The sequence below is a fragment of the Typopeltis vanoorti genome, chromosome 17 (genome assembly GCF_054136105.1).
Source record: "Typopeltis vanoorti isolate ZY-2024b chromosome 17, IOZ_Tvanoo_1.0, whole genome shotgun sequence".
NCBI lineage: Eukaryota > Metazoa > Arthropoda > Arachnida > Uropygi > Thelyphonidae > Typopeltis > Typopeltis vanoorti.
The window spans coordinates 78,306,334-78,318,468 of record NC_143565.1 but is presented as its reverse complement, the minus strand read 5'-3'; the positions used below and the strand labels follow the sequence as shown (position 1 = coordinate 78,318,468).

General features: G+C 34.8%; 1 protein-coding gene across 6 annotated transcripts in view; it reads left to right on the top strand.

Moving 5' to 3' along the window:
- Positions 1 to 12,135, top strand: part of Khc-73 (Kinesin heavy chain 73) — an 842,240-nt gene that overhangs the window by 521,323 nt on the left and 308,782 nt on the right. For all 6 annotated transcript variants that reach the window (XM_090407555.1, XM_090407554.1, XM_090407553.1 and 3 more), the window contains 2 exons: positions 2,563 to 2,709; positions 10,115 to 10,261. In XM_090407555.1, the coding sequence (XP_090263681.1) occupies positions 2,563 to 2,709; positions 10,115 to 10,261 (294 nt within the window). The remainder of the gene's footprint in view (positions 1 to 2,562; positions 2,710 to 10,114; positions 10,262 to 12,135) is intronic.

Genomic DNA, 12,135 nt, shown 5'->3' with positions numbered 1-12,135 from the left:
CTCCTGCACTTCTAAACCTTGAACCTGCCCTATCCCTCTAGTATTAAAATTTACTCCTTCAGGATGAAATACACCAATAAAGTGTTCATTGAACAATTCCACTATGTTCTCTGCATCAGTCACTCTATTCCCATTTTTATCCCACAATGTCATTCTTCCACAATCATTTCTCCTCCTACTGGCCACATAGCTAAAAAATTCCCTTGGATTTTCTTTGGATCTTAGGGCCAATCTCTTCTCATATTTCAGTTTTGCCTTTCTCACCATACTAGTCACTCTCCTGGCCTGCGTCTTATATTCTTCGTGTATCTGTCCTCCACCCCCCCTCTCCTTATATCTCTTCCATAATCTTTTTCAAGTGCAGTTCCTGTTCGATATCGTTTGTCATTCATTTTACTACTCCTGCATTAATACTCCTTTGATACTCCTGCATGTTTATTCATCTTCCAAGTCAAAACCACATGGTCACTCTCTCCAACAGAGGGAGATGTCATCTCAGTTATTATCTGCTTTTCTGATGCTATGACCAAATCCAAAATTCTTGAGCCTCTTGTTCCCTCTATTACATGTTACCTATGACATTTGTCCCTCAAGAATTCTAGAAATTCCATTCCCTTATTGCTACATGCATCTTCCTTTTCCCAATTTATACTGCTGTAGTTAAAATCTCCCATAACAATCATTCTTCTTGCACTTGCCAAGCTCAACTGTCTAAACATCTCCTGGTCCCCCATCCTCTATGCTCCTTCGTTTGTAGCAACACCCACTAAATATCCCGTCTTGCCCATCTCTATCTGACACCATATGCTTTCAAAATCATTAGTGTTACTGCCTTCCAAAGCCTCTACTCTTAGAGGCCATAAGTCGTCACTTATCATAAGCAGTACTCCACCACCACCACCACCACCACGCTTTCCCTTCCTATCCTGCCAAAAAAATGCTGTACCCTGCTACTTCTATTCTTGTTATTATATCCTCTTCTGTCAACCACATCTCAGTGATCCCAATAATCTTTGGCCAGGCTGATGCTATCATCGCCACCAATTCCTCTCCTTTATTCCGGATACTCCTGGCATTAGTATAAAGCATAAAAAATGCCACTGTTTCTATACCCAGCATTATCCCCTCTAAACTCCACTGAGCTCACTGTTACCTGATGTCATCCCCCCCCCCCCTTCTCCCAAGTACCCATTCCCACAAGAGGCTGCTACCTTGGGCATTCTAGTTTCCCTGCATTGACACACTGACTCGTTCAGAACAGCAATCTTGCCATATGCCTACGTCCTTCCTCATTCAAATGCAAGTGGTCCTTCGCATACATTTCCTCTCTGTCCTCAAATGTTCTCCAAGCATCCACATATTCCAATCCTCTCTTCCGACACATTACAGCTATTATGTTATTCAGTATTACTGCTCTTCTGCTCAGCTCGTCACTATCATACCTAGGCAACACTCACACTATCTTTCTTCTCTACATCTTCTTTCGTACAACCTCAAGCAAGAATATCATATCTCTCGCTGCCCAATTTACATTACTTCTCAAGTCATTTGTTCCTATCATCACAATCATCTCATCCACTCTTTCACCTCTCTTAATTGCCATAGCCACACTTTTTATTGTTCCTCCAGGCAAATACTCCTCATGCATCATGTCTTGCACACCATGGATCATTGAGTCCCCATGCATTACACCTCTTGCCACCCTGTTCCTTGATTGCTCCCATGCATCCCTCACACTTTCTCCCTCCTCTAACATTTTCTCTCTGTATTCCCCTATTTACCTGCCTTCCTGACATCAATCTATCCCTGGTTTCAGTGCTCCCTCACATTCTTCTCATTCCCTCCCTTCCACTGTTCCTATTCTCTCCTCTTCTATCATTCCCATATCTCTCTCTCTCTCTCATTCCCTCTTTTCCACTTATCTTATTCTCTCTTCTTCTATCATTCACATAACTGTCTTTTTTTTAGAAGATCAAAATATGAGATCTTAAATATTGGAATTGTGAGAGATAATGGACTAATTTGACTAATTTGCTGAGGAAATTGTCAATGGGAAGTCAGGAATAATTTACAATTTTCATTTTAAAATTAAAAGTTCAAATAAAATATTATGTAATTTTGAATAGATAAGCTGTTTACCATGTTAATTAAGCTGAATGCAAACTAATGTTCATGTGATATCAAAACTTAGATAATCTAGCTCTTTGTTGACTTTCTTCTAATGTTTCTCTATGCCAAATCTCTTATATGTTTATCCTTTAAGAAACACATATAAGAGATTTGTTTAGGAGCACCTGCACTCCTAAAGAGCCATCTGTCAGGTGACATAGATACTGGTTAGAAAATAAACAAGGTTTGAAAACATTGCATGTTAACACACAGTATCACTTGTTTTGTTAGAAATGTATCAAATCATGTTACATATTTGATTTGGGAGGGGGCAGAGTAAGTGTTCTTCTTAGCAACATATAATTCTCACACAGTTTTTCTTAGACCTGACACTAAATTTGTTCAGTAAATTCACAGTACATTCATAAATAAGCTTTTCTTAATTTCTTTTAGAGAGGTGCCTTTGTTAGTGAACCAGCAATTCTTGTTATGAGAAAAAATAAGGGCAGCCAAGTCTGGTCTATGGAAAAATTAGAAAATAAACTAATTGATATGAGAGAGATGTATGAAGAAAGAAAAGAAAAAGGTCTTGCCAACCAAGTTAGTATTTTTACAAAAATATTGTGTATTTTATTTGATATATATTAATTCTTGTATAAAGAAATAACCATTTCATTTAAAAGTGCAAATATACATATAGGTATGAAATAGGTATGATATAAATTGATACATTACATTAAATATAAATTATATTTAAATTAAATTTTAAATTATATTAAAGATATAAATTGATAAAATTAAAATTTCTAGTATTTATCTTTTTTATTTAATGTATGCACTTCTGTTAAAGAAACAAATGGAAAAAAAATCAGTAATAAATGAATACAGTAATGTATCATTTATCTGACCACATTGGGAAGGCAGTTTGCTATTCCGATAATGACGATAGTGGTTTGAAGGTCAAATAACCAGTAGATTACTATCTATAAATATCCATATTGAGTTAGTGATTTATGAAATTCTGTTAACCACAACAAAAAATATAATAAATAATATTCAAGTAAATTATAATGGACGAGAAATTATATTATTGTTTTAATTCTTTGCTCAAACATAAGCAAACAAAGTTTGCTCCTGATTTATCTTCATGAAACTTTTCGCTGGAGTAAGGGATTAAAACATAATTTCTTGCAGCTTGGTTGGTGTACTTACTCTCTATCCAATTGGCTGCAAGCTTGATTCCTCCTCTGGGCATAGATGTTATGAACTTCTTTATTTGGGAGATGGATTTCATCACTGTGAGTGTTGGGGAAGGCGAATCGCTGCTCTGCTTATTGGAAGCCTGAAGTAATTTGAAGAAAAGAAAGTTTGATATGAAAGTTTGCTGCAAGGAATTAACATCAGCAGTCCTACTTATGATTCTTCAGCAAACATCTGAAGATCATTAATCAATCCACGTGATATATCATTTACAAACAAGTTAAACAGTTGAAGCCAAAAACAGAATCCTGGGGAATGCCACTGGTTACTCTCCTTTTTCGTGATACTTCTCCATCATACACAACTTGCTGTATCATTCAGAGAACCCATTTCTCATTTATCTACCCAATATACTAACCATTCCCATCCTCTGCAGCTTTTACAGCAACCTATCATGTGGTAATCTATCAAATGCTTTTGCAAAGTCCAAGAATATTACTGTATATGATTCTCCCTTATATAATGCACTCATTACCATATAAAATGCAAGTAAATTGCTAAAACAAGACCTACCCTTTACAATCCCATGCTGACCATGTTGACTATTCCAACGTATTATGTAGTAATGTATCAATTTACACACACGCGCACGCACACACACAGGGTGTTTCAAAAAAGGGTATATACAACTTTGCAGGAGAATAGAAAATAACTCAGATGACATACAAAAGTGAGTGAGCATAATGTAGTGAAACACATCAATTTTTCATCACATAACTTTATTACCAAATGAGAACACTAGATGGCATGATATGTCACACCATTTGAAAATGGCTGCTACTTTTGATGGTGAAGAGTTGAACACGTCATGTATTTTGGTTTCAAAAAATGAAGTCAGTAACACAAGTTCAGAAGAATTTCCACATGCAATACAGCAAAGAACCTCTTGGTATGTGCATGATCTACATGTGGATCAAGAATTTTATGGAAATAGGCTGCTCTGTGTGTCATTCAAGGTCAATGGGAAGGCCACATGTTGCTGATGCTATTGTGGAAGAAATTTGAGAAAGTTTCCTGAGAAGTGCTGGAAAGTCAACCAGACTTGCATCTTGTGAAATTGGAATTCCACATGTGATTGTGTGGCACATTTTATGACAGCATCTATATTTAAGGCCCTACAAATTTACCCTTGTACAACATTTAAAGAAAGACGATAAAAAGATATGCCAGGATTTCTGTATGGAAATGATCAGTAGGATAGAACAAGATGGGGACTTTTTTGGACACAATTGTTTTACAGTGACAGTGCGCTTTTCATATAAGTGGGCAAGTAAACACTCACAACTGCAGAATTTTGGGAAGAAAATCCACATGCCATTGTAGAACATGTTTGCAGCATCCCAAAAGATGACATTTTTGTGTCATAAGCAAGAAGAAAGTGTATGGACCCATGGAGTTTACTGTTACTGGTGGTGGCATGTGTATCTGGACTTATCGCTGTCTAATTGTGTACCTAATACGACAATTAGATAGCGATGACCACAATGGATGCTTACATTTCCAGCAAGATGAAGCACCTCCTCGTTACCTGAGAGAGACCTTAGGTTATACCTTCACATCTGTTTACCAGGCATATGGATTGGTAGAGGGACATCTGTAGTATGGCCAATGTGTTCCCCTGACCTTACACATTCTTATTCATAATAAATTGAGTATGGAGAAGAAGTACATGCCAGGTAAAACCACTCATGACTTGATATTTATATAAAGGCACTGTGACCTAGTAAAAGATTGTACAGCATTGGAACAAAAGCTCAAAGTGGTCAAAGGTGCATGATTAAGAGCTATAATAAGAGACACATTAGGGAATGGGAAATAATTAAACTATCCTCCAAAATTTCCTTGTGATATTGTGGGCACTAAGATTTCAAGAAAATGGTACATTTCCATTTCTACTAGTAGAATTGGCAAAGAGTTCCAGGTTCTTAAAATATTTAGGATATCCAAGGAACATTTAAAGTTGTTAACCAAATTTGATCTACATTCTAACCTTCCTCATCTATAGTACAGGTTTCTCTGGATGTGTATGGAATGACTTCTCAGTACTGCATTGCATTCCATATTTTGGCTAAAGAGAATGGACTTTAGATGATACAAAGAAAGAATGTGTAGTAGATATTGTCTCACTGTTTACTAACATCCCTGTTGAAGAAATGCTGAATATCTTAAGGAATATATCCTTTCCACAGAGAAAGTGTGTTTTCATATCAAAAAAGATGTCTAAATAATATCATTAACTTTTTTTTTTTTAATTTATAGACTTCCTCTATCCATTAAGACTAGGTTTGCAGTGCTGTTCTTAGTAGAGTTGTAAGTGGTTTGCTTTGCATCATTTGCGTAGGAATTGGAAGATAAAATTTTAAAACTGATGCAAGGAGGTAACTTTTTTTTTCATTGGGTGTGTTAGAATGATATCATCAAGATGTAGGAGAGGTGGAAGCGTGGAGTAAGGATGTTCTGGCAAGTGTCCAGAAAGTTCAACTGCCATTAGAAAAGGAAGCAAGTTTTCTGCATTTTCCCTTTCAAATTTGGATTTGTTGATGCTTTTGCAACTGTTGTGAGCACTAGCGTGAGCTTAATTGAAGCTTGGATGGTGGGTTCTGTTCACTGTTCTAATAATATAGTACATGAAATTGAAATGTCTGAAGAAAGAGCATTCTGTAAGAGAGGAAATGCTCATATATGGAAGTATAAAATTTTGCAGTGGCTATATTGCATAAATTGCAAAAGATATAGTCAGAAAGTGAAATTCCTGAAATTGAAATTCTGATGAACAAGACCAGATTTTTACTTTATGACAAATGGTTGAGAATTCATTGAAAATATAATAAGTATTTCTTTTTCAGCTTTGCTGATCTAAAAGAAGTATATTATTATTATTGTTATATGACATGTCCATGGAGACCTATGGGCACATTGCAGTCAGCCATTCTATATTATCCACCACTACACTGCACAATCACTATCTGCCTACATCATCTCCTACATCCTTCACAGTATTTTTGGTTAATTGCATATGTTCTCTGGTAATTTGCATGCTTTTGTGAGACAATAAAATATGAGATTCTGGGAGTAAAAACCCTTTTACCTCCATATAAGACCAGCTAACATAACTTCACTTGAAAAAGGCCATATAAAGATTCCTTGTGTGTGTTCACAAATGAACTTAGGTATCTTTTCTGTGTGATAAGCTATAAAGAGTAAAGATTGTTCAAAATATTGAATCTGTCTGGAGTAAATGGAATTTTATACACATAATGATACATAACTTAAGTTTTAATTTGCAGTTAGAACTGAAGGATATGCATGAAGATGATTTGATGTTAAATTAAATCAGATGTATAGAGGGCTTATATACGAGGGTGGTCTGAAAAGTTCTCAGCCTCGACCATAGATGGCAACACTATTGGCAAGATTTTTTTCTTTTTCTAAGTTGGTACATCTGTCATAAGCATCCATGCGAAATTGCAAGTCATTCTATCAAGCAGTTTGTTTTACACAGCTGTCTGAAGCAAGAGTGTTGTCTGTATCCCTTGAAATGGATAAAATTGAGTATAGTGGTTCAGTTATAAAATTCATTGTAAAAGAAGGTTTAACGCCAAAAGAAATTCATTTGAAATTCATTAAAGTTTATGAGTACTCTTCTCCTTCGTTTTCGACAAGTAAGAAATGGGCTGCTGAGTTTAAACTTGGCTGTACCAGCCTTGAAGATGATCCACGTGAAGGACGTCCAAAAAGTGTAACAACACCAGAAATCATTGATCAAGTGCACGATATGGTATTGGGTGACTGGCGAGTCAAAGTGTGTGAAATTGATGAAACTGTAGGCATTTCAAAAGAACGCTTAGGATGTATTTTGCATGAAGAATTGCAAATGAAAAAGCTTTGCGCAGGATGGGTACCATGCTTGCTCACAGCAGATCAAAAACACACTCGCATGAAAATCTCTGAACAGTGCTTGAGGAGCATTTTAACAAGAATAAAACTGATTTTGCACATCGATTTATTACTATGAATGAGCTTGTATTCACCATTACACACCAGAATTCAAACAGCTGGTCAAAACAGTGGACAGAAGCCAGTTGTTCAGTGCCAAAGAAGAAAAAGTCGGTTCCATCAGAAGGAAAGGTCATGACATCAGTGTTTTGGGATGCTATAGGCATTTTGTTTATTAATTATCTTGAAAAGGGGAAAACAATAACCAGGGAATATTATTCCAATCTTTTAACCAGACTAGATGAAAAAATTCATGAGAAAAGACCCGTTTTGCAGAAGAAAAAAATCATCTTTCATCAGGACAATGCACCTGCTCACAAAGGTGTTTTGGCAACGGGAAAATTAAGGGATCTGCACTATGAATTGTTGAAACATCCACCCTATTCCCCAGATTTGATTCCCTCTTACTTCTATCTCTTCCCAAAACTAAAACTCTTCCTTGCTGGTCAGCGTTTCTCTTCAAATCAAGAGGTGATTGCAGTTGTAGAGGGGTAATTTGCAGATCTTACTGAGAACCACTACACGAACAGGATAATGGTACTGGAGCATTCCTGGAATACATGTATTAGTCTTAAGGGAGATTATGTTGAAAAATAAAAATAATTTTGAAATTATAAATTCATTTTTTCATTGTTAGGCCAAGAACTTTTCAGACTACCCTTGTAGATGTGAATTAATCAAAACCTTATACAACAGAATCGTTGCCATTTTATCTCTTCTGATTCAGGTTCTTAATATTGTAGCAATCCTCTGAGTTGTCTTTGCAAATTTAAAACCCTTGGGTTTTAAATTCTGATCCGATTTTTAAATTCCGATTTTTGCAGTTATTGAGAGTTAATTATCTAATACAGAATGTTACATAAAGGTCCAGGATTGAGTTTTCCAGATTTGGTGATACCACCATAGTATTTGTCCATCATCAAGGTGCCACTGTGCCTCTGATTGGAGCAAATGATAATGCAGTTCTGACCTGTAGGGTTACTAAGCATATGGAATTTTCATTTAAGAAAGGGTGTATATATATATTGCCCACACATGGCATTCTTGTATTATAGGTCTTGTGCACTCTTGTGTGTGTGTGTGTGGGGGGGTCAATATATTGATGTGTGTGTGTGGGGAGAGAGAGAGAGAGGTGTAGAATAGAGCTGGCAATTATGACCTCAGGGTCATAATTGCCAGCTCAGGGCACATTTTGGAACATATTTATGCCATATATAACTACAAAAAAGAGATGTTGACAGTACAACTTCTTAAGTTCAGTTCCTAGGTGAATGCTGCTGTCTACAGCATATCCAGAGTTAAGTGGGTTAACTCCAATGAGAATTAAATGAATGAGTAGTATCATACATCAAGAGCAGTGAAAAAAAAAAAATGAAATGAAGATAAATGCATATTTCGTTATATCTCATATCAAACAACGTGAAACTCACTGCCTGTTTATTACCTATACTATTGCTGCCATTTGGGATTTCTAGTCTGGCTGAATTAAATTCTATTATCAATACTCCCATGCCCTTCCCATTGCATGTGTGGGGGGGGGCTGAATATACCCATATCCATCATATTTTATTCCTGTAAGGATATATATGTTAGCCAGTGCAATAATTTTTGATCCTATTTGCATTTACAGATAAGAATCATACAAAATTTGTGCATAATCACATGCTTAGGATAATTTTAATGGTCAAAAGGATTTTTACTTGCAATGTGGATTACACTTAAATGAATTTAGTTTTAGATAGGAGATATAGAAATTGTTGTTCTGTGAAAGATTGAATATAAATATATAGGGAAATTAGATGTGTCAGGGTGGTTGGTGTATGAGAGCTCAGATGCACACATTAACCTTTAGTATGGTAAAGTCTGAAGGAATAGTAATATTAGTTTTGTTAGTAAGGGAAAAGAAAAAGATGGCTGCAGCAGTGGAACAAGGAATTTGGATGAGGAATTTGTGATGCTTATTTGAACCAGTCAGGTTTGAAGAGTTACTTGGAATATTCATTCGCCTCATGGTCTGTTACATGAGGCTGGCAGGTAACTTAATGTAGGATATTATACCATTAAAAAAAAAAGAAGAATCCTGTTTTTAGGAGTCAATAACTGTCAAAAATTAGTGACAATCATTAGATTATATTGTCAAAGACTATATAAATATTAATAACCTACAATTTTCATTGATAAGTGGGATTGATCTCATTGGTTACAACCAGGTTTTACTTTAATCCAATAATGCACCTATTAGAGTCTTGTGCAAAATAATTTCACTTTCATCATTGCATTCATTGATTTTTGTTTGTCAGTGCATTTATCTGTCAGGCTAATCCATTTCAAATTGTGTTATAAGTTCCTAAAAAGGTAAAACAAGTGGTATTCAACAATCAGATGGGTCACAATTTATTGAAACATTCATGGATTAGAAGTAGTATGGACACCTAGCTATTGATGGCATAATGCTTCATATGCTTTTACTTGTACATTTTCTCAACTAACAAATTTAGCATTAATTCTTTCTTCTAAAGAGTGATGATTCATCTCTGACAGAAGTGTAGAACACTTTTCCATTATGGCTACTAGCAGCATACTGCTAGTGCAAGTAAAATCATTTCTCGATTGTTAAACGCCAGTACACCACATATAAGCAGCTCAGTAATTTATAATCAAGTCTTATATGCCATGTAATGAAGCAGTGTAATGAAACTGTTTATAATATAATGAAGATAATTTAGACATAAATGTTTATTTTATTTAGGAAGAAAGTTCTCCAAAAGGTGTGGATCCATTTTATGAATCTCAAGAAAACCATAATCTTATAGGTGTTGCCAATGTATTTTTGGAGATTCTGTTTCATGATGTAGCCTTAGATTATCATGTTCCTATTATTAGTCAACAAGGAGAGGTTAGTATATGCTGAAATGTTTACTGTTGATAAGAATGAAGTGTGTGTGTGTGTGTGTGTGTGTGCATGTGTGTATATGTGTGATATTAATACGCGCACTAGAGAAAAAAACTTGCTATTTTCAACGCATTATCTATCATTCTTAAAAATGTAATTTATTTTTATCCTTGGATAACACATAATGAATCTTTTTTAGGCTTAATGGGAAAAACACTATTTTAATTTATTAACTTTAATGAACTAAAGTTAATAACTTAAAATTGTGTTTTTCTCCATTAAGCCTAAAAAAGATTCAGTGTTGTCACTGTTTCTCACAACAGCATGTCATATATCCTGACCACTATGTCAAGGTCATAGGAGCCAAAGAGCACAAGTGAGAAACAGTCACAACAATGAATCTTTTTTTTTTTAGGCTTAATGGAGAAAAACATAATTGTGGGATTAATTTGTTAAGCATGCAACAGATTAAACTAAATTAACTATGCTCAAGATTTAGTATAAAAAAATAATAAAAAATATTATCATATTAAATGATAAGGAAAGAAGGGAAGTAAAACTGAATGTAAGAATTAGGTTAATTTTTCTACTGAGTGTTCGAAGTAAAATTTATGCAAGCATACTTGAGCAGAGGAGAGTGGGAAGTAAAGAGAAATTTTGGGGAAGAACAAGCTGGATTCAGGATGAATAGGGTTACCAGGATCAGATTTCACTTTAAGATCAATAGTTGAGAAATCATCAAAATAGAGCATACATTTATATTTAAGTTTTGTAAATCTGGAAAAGCCATATGACAAGATGCTTAAAAAAATAAAATATAAAGAAAAAAAAACTGTTCAAGACCCTACAATTATATGGTATAAACTGGACATTATATCAAGGAATACATAGGTCTGTATTTAAATTGTAAGTCAGCAGTTAGAATTTAAAAGAGGTACAAGAAGATAGTTTCTAATATCAAGTAAACAACTATGCCTACCATCTCCACTGTTATTAATCAACTGTGTGAATTATATTATTAAGGAAAGTGACATTAAACCTGATATCAATCAACACTGGAAATGTTAATTTCAGCTCCTTCTTTTTTTATGCACATGATGTTATATTCCTAAAGAAATCTAGTATAAATCTGGAGGGTTTCTAACTATAATTGCTGCAACAAATATGACATAAAAATCAACAGTAAAAGACAAATACTATGAAAGAGGCAGGTACCTTGAAAACATCACCTATGTTTTGGAATGGAGAACCTGTAAACGAGTGAAATAGTTCAACTGTTTAGGCACAATGCTTAGTGAAGATAGAAATAAATAACAGAATTAGCAAAGCTAGTATGGGAGAGAGTTAGCTGAATAAATTTATATGGAATAAGAGAAATTAGCCTAACACTAAACTAGCTGTATGCAAGACAGTGCTTAGACCAATTTTAACTTACCAGTTTGATCTAGGTTATAGAATTAAAACAGCTGATCAGAGATAATGACCATAGAAATAAGAATTTGGAGAAATATTACAAATGTGAATATATGGCATCAGTTTGCTGAATCATGTTAAAAATGAAGATGTTTGGAAGGAAATTGATGCTGTTGTATTCAGGAATGTGTTAGCAAAGGTAATCTTAGGCAGTATGGTCACTTAAACTAAAATGGAAGAGGGAAGATTAGCAAAGTAAATTTTTATGTGAGGATGACAGGAAAAGATCTGTAGGAAACCTAGATCTACATGGATTGATGCAGTCAGAGCTGTCTTAGAAGATAGAAATATAAAATTTGACTCTATTGGAGTCCTGAACAATAACAGACTAATTTGGAGACAAATTGTTAGGAAGTTAGTAACAATAATTTGAAGTTTATATGTCATTCTATCTTAGTATCCTT